General features: G+C 46.6%; 1 protein-coding gene across 2 annotated transcripts in view; it reads right to left on the reverse strand.

Moving 5' to 3' along the window:
* Bcl2 (BCL2 apoptosis regulator) overlaps window positions 1–16661 on the reverse strand; it is a 166461-nt gene extending 149800 nt beyond the window's left edge. The window contains exons 1-2 of one of the 2 annotated variants that reach the window (XM_042693480.1): window positions 16050–16661; window positions 1885–2166 (exon numbers count right to left, since the gene is read on the reverse strand). In XM_042693480.1, coding sequence (XP_042549414.1) covers window positions 2080–2166; window positions 16050–16631 — 669 coding nt within the window. In that variant the 5' untranslated portion in view covers window positions 16632–16661 and the 3' untranslated portion in view covers window positions 1885–2079. Of the gene's footprint in view, window positions 1–1884; window positions 2167–16049 lie in introns of those variants that run through there. The other variant, XM_042693479.1, reaches the window with a different exon arrangement.
* Between the last annotated feature and the right edge of the window lie 1534 nt (window positions 16662–18195).

The raw sequence follows: 18195 nt of genomic DNA on the forward strand, positions 1-18195 counted from the left end.
TTCCTGCATAATAATATGCAAATATGGAAATCAACAAAAATGTAATCCTAGAACCAGAATCCATAGAATAACACCCAAGTGTGGAATAAATAGTGTTCACATCCTGTAATGAATAGTTACAAGTCTGGACCAGTATTGTCCAATTGAAACAAAATTTATATTTCCTAGTGACCACATTTGATATTTTTTATTTAAATCAGTATATACAAAAACACTGCCTTAACATGTAATTAATATAAAATGTACTGATGAAATAGTATTGCATTCATTCTGGCAACCTAAGGGTAGAGTACATTTAGATACAGGGTCATAGCTCCACACTTAGGTGGTACATAGTAGCCTTTTCTCAATATATAGTTCAAGTGCCTGCAGCAGGTAAATAACCAATCATCATATATGGGAGAAGGAAGTGTTTCACATATACCATGATCATAGCAACATTGGGGGATAACGAGAAATACGGGCCTTTGGAAAGCATGAGTTGCCTTGACATTCTCCTGGTCCCCAGACACATCAATCTTGTACTGTTTTCTGCCAAAGCTGCAGCTCCGTGGATGCAATTCCAGGCGTGGTGTCTGTTGCTGCAGGCGGCCATTCCTTCCCAAGCCATCTGTAACCTGTCCTGCTGGAGCCCTGCCCTGCCTCAAAAGCGGCTGGATCTAAAGCACAGAGACACTACCGAAAACAGCTGAGCCTGTGTCCTTGGGCCTTGAATTACTGAGAAATCATTTGCATTCTGTTAAGCCAATTTGCATAAAATTGGAGCCAAGAGAGTTTGGCTGGGTTTCCTCCTCTTTCTCCACACGGTGGCCACTACTATTTATCACCATTTATCAGCATGACCCCTCCACCCCACCCCCTGAGTCAGACTCAGCATAGAAACAGCATCTTTCCCCACAGTACCTGGAAATCTTCTGGATGAAGCAGGGAGAGGGCCTCTGAGGTGTAATCTGGCAGCCACATGCTTTGTTATGACAAGAACTTATTTTACAAGACCCTGACCTGTAGCGTGAGAACACAGCTTCAGAGGAGGTTGTAATGATCCATGATGGCGGGTGCAGATACCTGAACCAAGACAGCTCAGATTCTGGTCCTAGATGAGAGACCAAACTCACCACCCTTCTTTCCAGAAAGCCCTGGGCTTCCATTTTTACAGCAGTGCTTCCCCTGAAAGATCCCTTCTTCTAGCTAGGTATGCTGAGGGCAAATCTAAAGTACGGTTCCACTAACTCCACAGTACCCAGCTCTTCCACTGGACTCGGGTATATACCAGTCAAATGGACAGGGCCATCCAGCCCAGATGGGTGGAAATGAGCAGAGTCAGTCATGCAAGGCCTCGAGCGTGGATGGGAAAACACAGGAAACGTTCGGATCCTATGTTATATCTTTGTTATTTTTATCTCAACTGCTGCTTTCTTTCTAGGACTCTTCCCCAGAGAAATTCCTTTTTCCTTACATAACTGGTTTCTTATGCCAGGGAAAAAAGGCTGTGAGGCTGATGTCACTGCCATTGTTGTTTCTGCTCAGGTCATTGCAGATGCTATGTCTACTTGAGATAAATGGTTTCCTAAACAGGCTTCTCCGCATCCTGCCTGCCACTGGGGAGGCTTGCCCCAAGTCATCACTTCTGGGGGCCTTCATAGAAAGAAGCTTCCTGAAAACTCCAAAAGCTGAGCAGTGTGTTGTCACTAACAATCCCCAACATGTTATATATGCTTTAATATACACAAATACCACCACCACCAGCATTATCACCATCATCATCACCACTACCACCAGCAGCAGCACCACCATTACTCTGTTGAAGAAGACTGGTTGGCAATCACTGATGGCCTAGCTCTCGGGAGCTGCGCGTGAACTTCACATGAAAACTTTCTAACCTCCTTCTGCACAGAGGGTGGAAATTACTTCCTGCTCTACTTGTGTGGAGGGTAATTATCCTTAAACAGAGATCTCTGAAAATATTACTACACTTCGCCGTCATAAAGGTTTTTTCTACTCACAAATTCCAGAACCGGAAACAAACAGGCACTCCTTATTTCTCAAAGGACACTGAAAAGAATCCCAACCATCTCCTCTTCACACTGGAAACCAGAAGCCCAGAATCCAGCCTACGCTTTCCTCTTCCTGACAGCACAAGTCTGTCACTAAGAGGTCACACACAACCTGTTAAAGAACAACACACACACACACACACACCAGGCAGCCTTTTAAATATTATGCTGTTGGTTTATAGCTTATAAATTAAACATTCTGGATTATATTGGGTCAACTTAAAAAACAACCCGTATGGTTCATTAAACAAAAGAGAGAGACAGGGAAGAAAGAGCTGGTGACTTGTTTAGTTCAACTAATGAGGAGTCCTGGGTTTGGGGGATTGGGGAGGTTCCTGTTGAACTCTTGGTCTCACCTAATGAAAGGTTACTATCGTCCCTCTGCTTGAATAATAATTTCCCTTCCTTTTTTGCGTCCTTGTGAAATATCACATAGTTCTACTTTAAAAAGGCATACCAGTGCATGGGGGAGAACATTTAATTTTTAAAAATGTATCTATATTAACCAAATGTCTGAACACTTCAGAGCTTCTTCTTTTGAGTTTTGCATTCTGCATGTGAACTTCAACTTATCTTAATATTCGATTTGTATCTGCTTCATAACAAAGAGATATACCGTTCATGAGAAAGTAGGAGTAGAGAGACGGGCTTCCTAAGGAGGGAGGGAGAGATTCCTACCTTGTCCAAAGCTAGCTTTTAAGTATAAGAGTTTACTGGCCCAAGCTGGACCTCCCTGAGTTCCACAAGTCAATACACTGCATCCTGTTCAACAGTTATTCTGGAAACACTTTGTTGTTCTAGGCCAAAGTATCCAAATTAGCATGCAGGGGATGGAAACAACCCTAACTGGATAAACGCAGGGCTCTACAGGTGGGTTTGTTTACAAGTAGAATAAAATTTACAGCTAAGTCTAAAAACAGATATATCATCATCTTGTAGACTTGAGTCACATGTCATTCCATCGCTGGGCAATAAAAACCATACTAAGGTTATACCTAAAATAAGACCAGCCTAGGGAGGAGGCTCACAGCTGAGGGAAACCGCAGCCTTGCCTGGCTTTTTATTAAGACATTAGGCAGGTTACGGTGGACAGTGAGATCACGGGTTCCAGCTGTTAGGTCCAGCTCTGTTACTTTCACCAAGTGCCCTTCCCCGAAGACCTTGGAAACAGGAATCTAGTCTTGAACATGAGGCAGCTACTTTTTTTTTTTTTTTTTTTAACGACTGAGACCTGGACTCAAACTCAGTACCTGCCACTTGGACTCATAGGCCAACACTCTGCCAAGGGAGCCACATCCCTGACCCCTACTTTTTAAAAAAAGCAGGTATTTATACAGACTCACGGAATGCAAGGGAAGCAAGCAAAGTTTCATTTAACTTGCTTTTTTTTTTCCTCTAGGAAGAATTCGTGCTGTGAGAAGAGTTCCTTCACCTCTTCCTTACTTAAAGAACAAGGGCTAATTGGGTTTTTAAAGAAACCAAAGCTTCCCTTGCAACATCTGCCTTTTTTTTTTTTTTTAACTAATAGGTCTCTCTTTCAAATGTTTAAACTTCTCTTTAAGTTCCAGAGGACCTTCTTTGTCAGCTGGTCTGTCTACAGGACCCTGGCTTTGCCTCTTTCTAGGAGAAGACACTGGAGTTTCCTCATCTTCTATCTAGTCCACTTCCTTCTCTCCCGAGGAGGTTACTGAGGTTAAATCATCTCCTATCCATAAAAGGGTCAAACTTGCCATTCTGGCACCCAAGGAGACTCCATAAATGCTTCGCTTCCTTCCTTCCTGACTAGTGGTGCCGAGGTCGATGACCGATGCTGTGATAAATGGAAATGTGAGGCATGACTGACTGGCAAGGGAAAACGTGCTTCAAACACCTGCACCCCAAATAGAAGCCACGGCTTTGAATGCCAGGTTGTGAATGGGAACTCGTTTGAAACTGATGTTCAGAGCCAGATTCTACGAATAGCATTAATCTTCGAGTAGAACACCATCTTCAGCTGCTAATGAAGAAAAGCCATTAGCTGCGCTGTGCCAAGAGCAGTGCAGTGGCACAGGCTCCCCGTATCCCTCCCTCCCATTCCTCGCCTCTGCTTTGCCAGGTAGACTTTCTATTGAGCTGTTAATGCATTATTTCAATTTAATATACCAAGTTATGAGTCCAACGTCACCCTCCCATCATTCTCCTTCACAGCTCCCAACACCATTCATCCCAAGTTCCATTTTCACATGTGAACTTTGAACGTTACAACTGAATTCACTCACTCTCCTCTCTCCATTCGTCTGTAGCTATTTGCTGGCTGATGTGTCTACAGGACTGCATTCAAGAGACAAATAAAAGACAGTTCTTGACTTTCATACATACACATAGATGTGTGTGTGCGTGTATATATGTGTATACACACACACACACACACATAATATATATATCTCACTTACAGCCAAGCTCTCCATCCCCAGCTGTTCTGATCCCCACAGCGCCACCCCAGTGACCCACGCTCCTGCATCACCCCAGATCCACTCTTCCATCTCTACAAAGCTTGTTGTGGAAGAAGTTTTCTGTGGGCACATTTTGCTCTCCCCGGTCCTCCACCCACTAGGCTCTGCCCTGCTCCCCCTGGAGGTTTTGCTGCTCTTCCGGGGAAGACCTCCTTGTTCTAACAAATGTCTCCTGCTGCTGAACATCCTCTTCTAGCATCAGGACAGTCCGCAGCACTGGATTTTTATGATCTGTGGCCACCCCACTCCTGACCGTGGGTCTACACGCTTGACCTCATGCTATAGGTAAAGGGTGTAAATGTGCTGGATAAATGAATAACCAATCTTTTGTCCTGTGTGTTTTAAGCCTGTGACCAATTTAAAACTAACAACAACAATTTAAAAAAAAAGTTATTCGCTCATTTTTGAGTAACTTAGCAACCACAAACAGGACATTGCTTTTCACATGCCAGACCAAACAGGTAGAGAGGCCTTAAAATGATTGTCTGCTCAGATTAACCCTACCCACACCCCACAAGGCTTTGTGTTTTAAAAACCACCCATTTATTCATTGGTCATGCCTTTGAAATATTCCGTACAAAAGGTATTTTCAAATTCCAACGACATGTACTTTTCATCAGTTAATTTTTAATCGAGCCAAATATTAAATGTTCACATGAACCAGACAAAGCTTGTTTAAGCTACTGATTTGCAGTGACAGCTTGTGTTATTCCCACACACAGGCCAAGCATGAAATAGAAAACTAATAACCCCTCCACTGGATTCTCAAAGTATCATTTATGGGAAAGAAAACTACATTCAAAGAAAACTTGCGCAGTGGCTGTCACGTCTCCCCCTGAGCCACAAGCTGTTACAAAGCGGAGGGGCTCATTTTCTCACGGACCCGGACAGGCTCAAGAACCCCACTGTCACTGGATGTATTCATTAGAAGGATCTGGCAGCAGCGCAGGGGACAGATAGTTTGGGGACCAGGCCAATTATCTGTGTGTCCTTTATAATTTGAAGTTTCTGAATTCACTCAAAGATAAGCCACTTGAAGAGGGGCTGGCAGTGGGAAGGCAAGGCACAGATGGCCTCAAAAGCAAGGGAGGAAGGGGAGGGGGAGGGGAAAGAGAATTTGCTGGTGGTTTCATTCATGGGGACGTCTGCAAGGGGACAAATCCTTCTTTTAAAAGCCCTTGGAGAAGTATGACGAGGCTTCATTATAAGTAAACAAGTCATACAGTCTTTCTCTCGAACAGATGACAAATGATGAGCAACAAGGTTTGGAGTGTCCTTTGTGCTAAACCCAGAAGATTCTCAAAATACAAATTCCCCCAGTTCTCAAAACCACAGATTGGCTGGGAGGTTTTCCTGAATCACAGCGGAGAGCGTGGGTAAAGTGACCAGGGCGACAGCTGGATCTGTGCAGCACTGACAGCCTATACTGCACGTCTTCAGAAATGAACTCCTGGTTCTCTCACCTCTGGGGATGCTAAGCTATACCGACTTCTAGCTTCAGTTGGCTGCTCACTTTTCTAGGAGGACTGGAGGCCCACTCATCTTGGTGACTTCCATGCTGTTCTGTTCAGAGTTAACATTCACCTTGCTCTCTACCAATAGAATCTTACACAAGCCTTGTATAGTGTGTGTGTGTGTGTGTGTGTGTGTGTGTGTGTGTGTATACATGCACACACATGAGTATGTGCCAGTTCTGGGCTTGAACTCAGGGTTTGGACACTGTCCCTTTGTCTCTTAATTTTTTTGCTCGCACTGGTGCTCTACCACTGGGACCACAGCTCCAGTGCTGACTTTTTGGTGGTGAGGGAGAGAAGAGTCTCAAGACTTTCCTCCCGAGGCTGGCTTCGAATCACAGTCCTAAAATCTCAGCCTCCTGAGCAGCTTGCTAGGCATGAACCCCTGGTGCCTGGCAAGCTTTTCATTCTTTAATGATAAGGTGATGAATAATCAATCTTAATCATCAAGACCTTCACAGTTTGGGTAACATGAAATTCAAGGAAAGAGGAGAGGGAAGCATATATGTATAGCCTTTGTGTGTGTTCAACTTCATATAAACAAAAATATGTGGGAATGAGTCTGATCAAAGTATATTGTACAAATATATGGACATGTCAAAACGAAAGCCCCCTTGAACAATGAACTGATGCTAATTAAACAGATTAATGTGACCACTAGCAGTTTGGTGTCTAATGTTGATTTTAAGGACTCATTATTCTTGTATGTCTATTATTAAGTGAAATCCAGATTTACCTTTAGGGAGGAACAACGTACCTTGGCAATATAATGAAAAAGATAAATTAATAGGTCTTTTTTGGTTTTGTTTCTGTTAAATATTAATGCACCAGTAGGAGGTAACATTTGGCCAACACACTCTGTAGTAAGAGAAATGGGGAGCATTCACTAGTTACCATGACTTAGATACCCAAAGTGCGTCTAAACTGCAATTTTCTTAATCCCATCAATATGCAGTGATGTTTATCCATCCACTACCCACAATGCTAGGTGCGACCCTAAATTTATTTATTTATTTATTTATTTTGGGGGGGGGTCTGGTCATGGGGCCTGAACTCTGGGCCTGGGCGCTGTCCCTCAGCTCTTCAGCTCAAGGCTAGCGCTCTACCACCTGAGCCACAGAGCCACTTCCGGCTTTTTTCTTTTTGCTTATGTGGTGCTGAGGAATCGAACCCAGGGCCTCATGCATGCAAGGCAAGCGCTCTACCACTGAGCCACCTTCCCAGCCCGCGACCCTGAATTTAATACGAGAAGTATTTCATAAAGAAGTCCCAGTGATTGAGAGAACCTTGATTTTGTCAGTCCTAGAGCCACAAATGGAAGACACTAATTAGAACTAATCCATCCATCCAGCTTCTTACTGAGCATTTGACTTGGGCATCCTCACAGAAGCTGAAGTTTAAAATGTTCAAAATTATATTCATCACATTTAAATCACCAAGTCATAACTTCTCTTATCTTTGCTTTCTCTCTTGAAGATACTGTTGGCTTTGTAAGCCAGTTGGTACACGCCCTGAATCCTCTGATGATTTTCTTCCCTCACTCCTGACATTTTGTCCTTTGGTTCAACTTGTGTACCACCTCCACGACTACCCTGTCATTCTCCACCCAACTCACATGGCTCGGCTGTTTCCTTCTGCAGTCTCCCCATCCAGCCTGCCTCATCCATCTTCCTCACACCCACTTACTGTCTTGTTTTGGGACCCTTCCAACATCTATCAAGTTAGGACCAAATGATACATTCACTAAGTAGAATCTCCAAGTGCTCTTGATGCTCTAGTCAAATGAGACTCCACAGCTCCCTAAACAGGTATCACCCAGCCCTGCCTACCTTGACTGCTCTGGAATCCTCTGCCCACACCACTGTCTGTTCCCCACAGTTTGCCTCAAAGTCATCGCACATGTGAAACTCTTCCAAAATGCCTTCAGGCTAAACCAGACCTCTCTGTCCAGTAAAGATTGTCAAGGATTATACACTACTCAGCCTTCACTGCTTGACAAGCTCTCCCAAGGAAATCACTGTCCTACACATTTTTATTTAATGGAAACAAGTAGCACAAAGCTTTGCAAACAATAGGCCTCCAATATTTTTTCCTGTTTTTGTAAAATCAATATAACAATGTGCATACTTTTCTCAGTCACCAGATCTTTCTACACCATCATTACCTTAATTACGCAACGCTAAGTTTTGTGGACAACTGTTCATTTTCCTTAATTAACTCTTTCTCACATCAGGACGGAGCTTCAAAGCCAGCCTAGGTAGAAAAGTTCATAAGACTCTAGTTGACCACCAAAAAGCAGTGAGTAGACATGTAGCTCAAGTGGTAAAGCATCAGCTTTTAGAGAAAAAGTTAAGGGATAGAACTCAGGTCCTGAGTTCAAGACCCAGTATTGGCACCTATGTGCATATGCGCGTACACACACACACACACACACACACACACACACACACAGAAACTTCCTCAGATCATTTTTTCCTTATACTATCGCTTTAATGTTTAGTAAGTGGCTCTACCTCATTGTACTTATTTTAATTTTGTTATAAAATACTTTAAAACTCTTCTTATGTTCTCAGTGGGGTGTGTGTGTGTGTGTGTGTGTGTGTGTGTGTGTGTGTGTGTATTTAAAGCTGATAGGAACCCATGAAAGAAATAGCTAGGATACAGCCCTGCAATTTCAAACATAGAGGTGCTTTAATGGACCAACATTCTTTTCCAAAGACACAAATCAATATCTAGAGCTGATGATATAATTTTAAATAGTTTTATTCCTACCCTAATTGTAGTGAGGATAAATATTATATACTAGATAGGCACTAAACTTGTAGGACTAAGTCTGTGCTCCAAATGCTCTTAGACAATTGTAATGCAGTGGAGAGGGAGAGTTGGCTGCATTTCAATTTCAGAGTCAATAACCTAGACTCAAGTCATAAAGAAGCCTTAGTTATCTGCTTAAGAGAACTGGAAAAAGTCAAGAAAAGACAAGCTGCAACATTGATTCCTTGTTTGGGGCTCCAAGCATTAAAATGAGTATACACTGCATTACTCTTTTGCAACTTAACTGTCTACTCGACAGTTAAAAATAGAGAAATATTGTCATTGCAACTGTCACAAGAAGAGATGTATTGGTCTCAATGGGAAACAGAAAATCTCCTTTGAAGAATTAAGGCTTCGCTTGACACAGTGGGTTCCGGGCTTGTTTTGGGGGAGACATACATAATAAAGAACAGAGTAGAGTCAGTCATAAGCTTCTGACTCATTACACCAACGCCTCAGACAGCTGATTATTAATTTAAAAGGGAATATGGCCCTAGTTCTGAAATTCTGAAGGCAAAACGGTGGCTGAAAGGAAATGTGAATTTTCCCATTGAGGAGTTTCCCACGGAGGCACATGCCCCACGGACGGTGTATAAACAGAGGTGTGTTCCATCCTTAATCTCTTCATGGAATGTGTTCCATCGCCCAAGAAAATCTCCCAAGGAGCCAAAGCAAACTAGCCACACCAGCACGTCAGGGAGATGTTCTCTTTTTAGCACGTTTGAGAGACTGTTTAGCGAAGTCGTTCTCACTACAAGTGATTTTAGTTTAGTCAAAACGTATGGAAGACTCAAGTTATGTCTTATACACCATCATTTTGTACTGCAGAGATGGGAAGACGTGAAAATGCTGCCAATAAGACACCACCTTTTATCTGCTCTGCCCTGGGATTTATAAGCTCTGGTTAGCTTCCGTTGGCAGCATTTTTACCTGTGCTGCTGCTTATGACAAGATTAGATGGGGATATACTACACCTATGGCTATACCCCCATTTCTGCCCTCTCATGCTAAAACCTAGACATATTGCTATTTTCTCCAGGCAAATTCTACCTGTTGAATAGTAGCAAGGTGCTGCACCGAGGGTCAGCTTGTGCTCAGTGAGCAGGCAGGTAGGGGGTGACAGTAAGTGTAGGCTCTATGAGAAAACGCAACTGCTTTTGGAGAAACAGAAGTCACATCCTCAGTTCTCTCGGGAGGACAGGCAGGTGACATGCGGACAAAGCTCTGGGCACATCAAAAACAAACAAACAAACAAACACCAAAACCACAGGAATACTGCAAAAAGGGAAAAAAAGCTATGTAAGTTTCAAAAAGAGGACCATAAGCACTGTAAGCAACACGTTCACCTGCTCCTGAGGAAAATGGTATCACAGTGGACCAAGACTTTCCGAAAAATGGAAGTCACATTTCAGAAGAGAAGCGTTTGAGAGTAGAGTGACGCAGGCTTGAAATAGCAGCTTTTTCTTCTCTCCCAAAGCAAGCAGCTCTGCTCTGGTTCAAAACCTTCCAGAGACAAGAATGCGTTATTTAAGAAAGCTCTTCAAATTACCCAGCTCTAATCATCCTAATCAGAGCCTTCATTGTTTTTTTACTTAAGAAGCACTAATGCAATTCTTCACAAAGTGTAGACTGGTGTTTATTAAGTCTTCCTAATGTGCATAAATAATATTTAGTGGGTTACTATCTAAAAAGGGAACTCCCCCCTTGTCTTTCAGTTCTGTTAGGCCTCCTTCTGTGGACAGTAGTTTTTAAGTTATCTGCATTTTTGCCCCTTATTTAAATTAGGCCTAATGCACACATGAACAGCTTTAAGGTTAGAAATAACTTTTCTAGATAAAAACAGAAGTAAAATCGCATCTGTTGGGTTATTTGCTTTTTCTTTCTAAATGCTGTAGTCCAGGAATCTGGCTTGTGGGGCTGTGTGGTACCAATGAGTTGATGAAGACACTGAAAATCCTGGCCTGTCGGTTCATCTAGGCCAGGAACAACCTCTCCTTCCCCTGTCTTCAGTCTAACCCAGGACACACGTAGGCCTTGCCACCTAGTCTGTGAGTAACTGTCTCAGTTCTTGAGTGATTTTTCATCACAAATTCTGTGCAGACATCAAACCACAAGGAAGGAAGGAGACACTTCCCACAGAAGCAAACAGACTGGGTGATCTCTAGACGTAGCCAGGGGACTCGGTAACCAGATTGGGAGGCGACTGTCATACCTGAATAAGGTGATATCACATTACCTCCAAAAGGTTTAAGAGAACCTCTGATCCTCCAATACATTATAGCTCTGGGGGAAAAGAACACTTTCTCCTTGTAGGCTACAAAGAGAGTGTTGTTTTCTAGCACAAATGCCCTCCTGCTGAATACCACTTGACTAACGGACTGCCGAGACACGCGGAGAGGCTCTCAGGGTGGGTGGGGAGATGGGCTCACCAACGCGCAAAGCACCCACATGCTGCTTCAGGAGTGGGCTTCTCATCCCTCCCAAAACATGGAGTAGGACAAGGAGCAGAAAGGAAGAAAAGGAAGCGAGAAGAAGGGAGAAAATGGTGAGAAGCAGGCTCTTATTTATTTTTAATCTGTGGCTTTCTGTTACCTGGTATGCTCTTTGTGGCCTAATGACATTTAAGCAATACGACATGTACCAATTCCATCAAGGCTCACAAGAAAGAACAGTCTGTTCTCACTAGACAGCACAACTCAAAGTAAGATGCATGAAAGAATGTTCTCAGCGCACATTAAATAGCAACCAAAAGCCCTAACACGGAAGAAAACTCAGTGAACTAAAAAAAAAAAAAATGTATGAAGGTCCAGAAATATAATCACTCAAGAGCACATGACTGAAAACTCCAAGAGCAATAATGCATTCTTTTCCTACAAAATAAATTATTAAAAGGGGCCATGTGATTCTTAGCCAGCAGAAAGATGCACTTTCCCAAGGAAAAGTTCATCATTAAATGGATTATTTAAGACTGTATCTTTGTAATGTTATTTTTAATCCTATCATTTCACTGCCAAAACTGGGCCGTAAGCAGCTGATACTCAACCAATAGAAAAATGAGGCTTTTTCACGAACAGTGAACACTGGCATGAGCATGGTACCAATTCCCAGTTAATAATATTTAGATGGATGGATGCATAGATGTGAACTATATTCAGAAAAGAGACACAAAAATCTGACTACTCCCTCATCAACTGAATGAAGTCAATCTCCTGCATGTTCTTGTTTAAAATATACGAATCACTACTCAAAATCAGTCGGACAGTCCTACTTCTTGGTTTATAGCATGGAAGGTTCACAATTTTCCTTTACCATCAGCTTACCCTTCATGTTTCTGCTCTTTACCAGCAAGAGTCCCTAGTCTCAAAACAACTTCAAGGCCACCAAAAACTCTTTAAGAGAACTTAAACTGTGCTGTAAGGAGATAAAGTACTAACTGAGCTGGATGTTGATGGTTCATACCTATAAGCCTAGCTACTCAGGAGACTCAGATCTGAGGATCAAGTTCAAAGTCAGCCTGGGCAGGAAAGTCAATTGAGACTTTTACCTCCAATTAACCACTAGAATACCAGAAGTGGTGCGTGGCTCAGTGGTAGAGCACTAGCCTTGAGCGAAAGAGCTCAGGCTCAGCACCCAGGCCCTGAGTTCAAGCTCCATGACTGACTCCCTCCCACCCCCCAAAAATACTAATACGTCCATTAAAGGAGCAAATTTCTTGCCTTTTAATTGCAGTAGGAAAATCATCATAGTTTAATGGACCACTGATAATCAATTACAAAAACAGTTACAAAACTACCATGGAAAACGCTCTTGAATTTTCCTTTTAAGAATCCAGATACTTTTTTCCTTCCCTTGACCATGTAGGTCTACTTCATATAATAAATACGCAAACACACTCATACTAAAAATACTGTAAGAAACAAAAGGTATACATCAAAATGACATTCTTAGTAGACTGCACACCTATCTCTTCCTCTCTCCACTCTACTTCACAGGGTCCCACCGGTCTAGTGACCATCTGAGAAAGTTGGTATTCCAGGAAAGACTGGAAAAAAGAGGCCCTACACAATCCATTCCAGGATGTGATTCTTCCTAATAAATAAATAAATAAATAAGATGTCCCTCAGAAGCCAGGCACTGGTAGCTTAAGCCTTGTAATTCTAGCTTCTCATAAGGCTGAAGTCTAGAAGAGTAAAGTTCAAAGACCAACCCAGAGAGAAATGTTCCTGAGATTCCGTCTCCAAAAAAAGCCCAGACGCATGGTTTAAGTGGTCGGGCACCATCCAAGCAAGAAAGCAAAGCAAGAGTGAAGCCTTGAGTTCAGTAGCTGGTACTACCAAAAACAACAACAACAAATAGACTCCTAGGAGTCAACTTAGTAGGGAGCGCACGTCACTTCAACATGCATACAAATTACAGTAGCACTGGGGTGAGTCTTAGATTCTGCATCTGTGAGAAGCTCTCAATAACACTCAGACTGCTGGTCAGGGAGCCACACTTCAGTGCCAAGGTCTTAGGCAGTTTTAGAGCTAATGCTCTCTCTTTCCTCTTTCTCTGCATGCCACACAAAGCCTTATTCAGACTTAGGAATGAAGCCACGCCCCATTCTACACCCAATTACTTCTTTAGTCTTTTATTAATTTGAAGGCTTCAGGGACCACTTATCAGAAGCTGATCATTACAAGGAATGCTTTCTCCATGTTATAAAGCCTAGGATATGAAGAACTCCCCTCAGCCAAGGAAGAGTCTGGACTTTGCAAAAGAAAAGCAAGGAACAGAAAAGGTGACATCAAGAATACTGTAAAGTGTTCTAGAGATCAAGGTGATCTACAGAGCCCTAGAAATGCCACCACTGTGGTCTCAGGGCACGGAACTATGCTAGCCCTCTCCTGAACCTGTCTCACTGTTATCAACCCAACACGGTACGATCCAAGCTATTATTACAGATGCAACTGTGACTGGTGCAAATCTGGAGGAAAAGCTGTCTGCATGCCAGATGCCTTTAAAAAAGAAAACTTAAGATGAAAACCACACATATGAATTGATGGTTGAATCATTAATAACTTGCAAATACTCCAACTTATATTCCGAAATGTTCACATATGAATGTATTTCCTAATACATACTTTTTCTGTGTGCCAAATTCCTTTGTTTTGCTAGATAGCCAACCATCTATGTGTTGTTCTGAAAACTATTACACATTTTATCCTGAGTCACTTGTGGTTCTATATGATTTATTTTTACTATAGGAGTCGTCAAAAAAAAGTGTTTTATCATGTTCTACAGTATGTCATTGTGGTTTGGCATCGTTAAAATGTAGTCTGTACATTTATCAACCCCAGATACCTGTTGACCACAAAGATAGGCTCGACAAGGAAAACCCGATGGGGAACAGGAAAAAAAAAGTGATGCTTCATTTAAAAAGAAACTCAGTTGTATAAGATCTTAACATACTGCAATTCAACTCAAGGCCAAGGGTATATCTAAATTTCTATCCTAAACATATGGCCTGGCTTCCCACCTTTTATTAACTTCATAGATGGCAGTTATTACCTTGGATTTCTTTCAACTAGAAGGCAAAATGTTTTAAAATTTCATAAAAATCTAAGTAGTAAAAGTATTAGTTTTTCTTTTGATTTTAAAATGATCCTTCTGGAGTCTGGATACAGTGACTAAAAATCAAACCACCTACTTAATGAAACTCTTAACAAAAACGTTTTTCATCCTTTAGCAAATTCTTCTGGAATTACTAAAGATTCTGATAATGTGAGTTCCCAACAAACAGGCAATTCATAAAGAGCATTTGAAGTGTAGAGGCTTAAATGTGGATAGCCTAGTTAATTTTACTTTTAATGATGGAATAGCAACATCAATATTTTGTCACCTTTGATCAAATAACATCAGATGTTCACTCAAGCATCCAGTTTGTTTGGGGGTTTTTTCCCCCTCTTTTGGGGCTCTGAACATCAGCTCATGTTGTGAGATGTAGTAAAAACAAGTAATACGCTTTTGAACTCCATGTGCAGTCAATTCTAGACTCTTGGCACCTGATAGGTTCTATAACACAGTATTAATCATTCTCCCCCCAAAACTAGAAAAGGCAAGTGCTTTGGAAGATAACTCTTCAAATTAAAACAAAGTGGTCTTAAAAAAAAAAAAAGAAACCAGATAAGAATGACTTGATTGTCTTACATACGAGGTGCAGATCTTGACGAGACACCCCAACTCTTAGGAGCTGCTCTCCACCCCTTTTCATGAAAAAGTACTGCTGGGTGGTAGAATGAAGGGAGCTCTATGTGGCACCGGACCAGAGAACCACCACCTCACAGACAGTCTGCGAAGCTATAGGGATTAGCTACTTCAACTGCAGTCAGCGCTCAAGAAAATCCCAAGCTAAGAACCACCTCTCCTCACAGATAACCTGGGTGCAAGTTTCCAGCAAGGAAGATGGCCAAATGCTGCGGATCTAGGTGGCGGGATAGTAAGACACCAAGATGCCAGCGAAGGTTTAAGTCTTGCATGGGCTGTGGGATGCAAAGAAGGCTCGCAGTGCAAATCCCCTCGCTGAGGACTCCCGGGGAGGCGCCCACGGCCCCGAGGGCCCGGGGCCACGCTGCCTGGGAATGTGCGCAGGGGCCGAGGCCTACCCTGCCTCTTCACCCACACAGCTCCGTGCTCCAGGGAAACCGCTACGCCTGCGCTTCTCGTGTGGGCAAGCGTTCGGAGTGAGCCAGCAGAGGCCTGGTCTCGGTCCACTGGGGGGTCCTGTCCATCTCATGGGAGGACACCTACGTGGAGGCCACGGCACTGTCCACCAGGGGGGCCTCGGACCCCGCGGGCTGGCGCCTGAGCGGTCCCCGACATCCCCCACGTCCACTGGCTAACTGGGACCACGTTGGAGCGGACGCTAGATCTCCGAGCCCTCCCGTCCCACGAGATGGGCAGCACCTGGGGCCAGGAGGCGCCGGCCGGGGCCGCAGGAGAGGCCCATCTTACTCTCCAGCTCAACAAGCCTGCCCTGGACCCAAGGGGAGGACCTGGGACCCAGTCTCGACTCCATCTCCCCCCTCCCGGCACGCACCCTCTAACCACAGCCCCTCACACCCGAGATCTCGAACCCAGACCCACCCGAGCGCACGCGCGCCTGCGCACGCGCACACGCACCCCCTCACACCTACCCAGCCTCCGTTATCCTGGATCCAGGTGTGCAGGTGTCGGTTCAGGTACTCGGTCATCCACAGGGCGATGTTGTCCACCAGGGGCGACATCTCCCGGTTCACGCTCTCCACGCACATGACCCCACCGAACTCGAAGAAGGCCACGATGCGGCCCCAGTTCACCCCGTCCCTGAACAGCTCCTCCACCACCGTGGCGAAGCGCCCCCTGGCGGTGAAGGGCGTCAGGTGCAGCTGGCTGGACATCTCGGCGAAGTCCCGGCGGTACCGGCGGGAGAAGTCGTCGCCGGCCTGGCGCAGCGTCAGGTGGACCACAGGTGGCACGGGGCTGAGCGCCGGGGCCGGGGCGGCGGCGGCGGCGGCGGGGTGCGTGGCGGGCGGCGGCGGCGAGGTCCTGGCTGCGGGGTCCCGGGGCGCCGCGGGCGGGGGGAGGCGACTCCCGGGCTGGGAGGAGAAGATGCCACGCGTGGGGGCGGCCTCCGGGCCTGCGGCGTCCCACTCGTAGCCCCTCTGCGACAGTTTATAGTGGATGTACTTCATCACGATCTCCCGGTTGTCATAGCCGGTTCTCCCCGCGTGCGCCATCCTTCTTCCTCCCCTCCCCGTGCCCACCCCTCTCCCCTCCCCCCCCACCGCGACCCCGCGGGGACCCGGAGCAGCGCCCCCCGGCGGGGGCTCCCTCGCTGCCGCCCCGCGCGCGCGCGAGCGCGGGGTTCCCCACCCCGCCCCCACCCTCGCGCACACGCGCGGAGAGCCGGAGAGAGAGGACGAGTTATAATGTCGATCTCGAGGGGCGTGCGCCGGGCATGCTTGGAGGAGGGGGTGTCTGCAGTCCCGCGGAACCCTGGATGGCGGTGTGGGGTTCCTCCGCCGCCTCCTCCTCCTCCTCCTCGTCCTCCCCCCCACCCGTGTTGGCGCGAGCTGCAGGGAATGTCTCTTCCGATCCCTCCCGCGGCTCTATTCCACGAGGCGCATGGCTAGCCACCGTGGTGACTCTCCGTCCGCTTGCTCCGGCGAGGCCCCGAGGTCGGCGGGGGGCGGGGGGCAGCGCTCTAGGGAGTCACGGTCAGGTGCATCCTCCACGCGCGGAATGAGAGGCGGCCCCGCGGCTTCACGAGAGAGAGAGAGAGAGAGAGAGAGAGAGAGAGAGAGAGAGAGAGAGAGAGAGAGAGAGAGAGAGAGGTGCGTAAACTGCCTGGAGATGGAAACTCAGCCGGACGCACTCCAGTCACAGGTTGGCCGACGACGTGTGCGTGGCAGGGGTCCACGCCAGGCGCCGGTGCGCGCGGGCCGTCGGGGCGGCCGGGGTCGGGTGGTCCGGTCGCCTTTGCTTTCTTTTTTCTTTTGCTTTTTGCTTTTTGCGCCGCCGCCGCCGCCGCCGCCCGCGGCGCGGGGCACTCGGGGCTCCGGGACTCCGGGCTGGGCGGAGCGGCTCCGAAACTTCCCGAGGAATCTGGAGTTGGGGGGAGGGAGGGATGTTAAAAAGAGAGAGAGGGGGGAACGGAGCCGATCCCCCCGGGGCTGACCCCCCGACTTCTGCCCCCCAGAAATGTCAATCGGGAGGAATCCCGGCCGGGGAGCGCGAGGCGGCGGCGGCTGATGAATTACAACGTCCAGTCCGGCGCTCCGTGGAACTCCAGTGATTTCTCCCTCTCTCTCCCTCTCTCCTTCTCTCTCTCTCTCTCTCTCTCGCTCGCTCGCTCTCCTCCCTCCTTGGCAACTGACACCCGCCACACACGCGCGCGGACCCGGCCTGGGGCCGGCGGACAGCGATGGTCCGAGCGCGGCGGCTCGGGGCCGCGGAGGCCGGACGCGGGCGCGGGGACGCGGAGCCCCGCGCGCCCTGGGTGGTGCGGTGCGGTGGGGCGGTGCGGAGGGCGGGGTTGGATTTTTCTCCCCCCCCCCTTCCCCTCCCTTCTTGTCCTAAAAAGGATGACTGCGAAGTTCTGCCCCCCTCTCCCGCCCCCGCCGGACCCCCTCTTCCGCTGCACCCCCTACCGGCGCACCCCGCCTCCGGGCTGCGCACCCCTTCTCTCCTCCTCGCGTCCCGGGCGCGGTGACGGCGGCGGCGGCGGCGGCGGCGGGGCCGGGGAGCCCGGGAGCGGCGGGCGGGCGGGCGGGCGCGGGTGCGCGGGCGCGGGCGGGCGGC

This window comes from Dipodomys spectabilis, unplaced genomic scaffold, assembly GCF_019054845.1.
Source record: "Dipodomys spectabilis isolate Male_0828 unplaced genomic scaffold, ASM1905484v1 ptg000169l, whole genome shotgun sequence".
NCBI lineage: Eukaryota > Metazoa > Chordata > Mammalia > Rodentia > Heteromyidae > Dipodomys > Dipodomys spectabilis.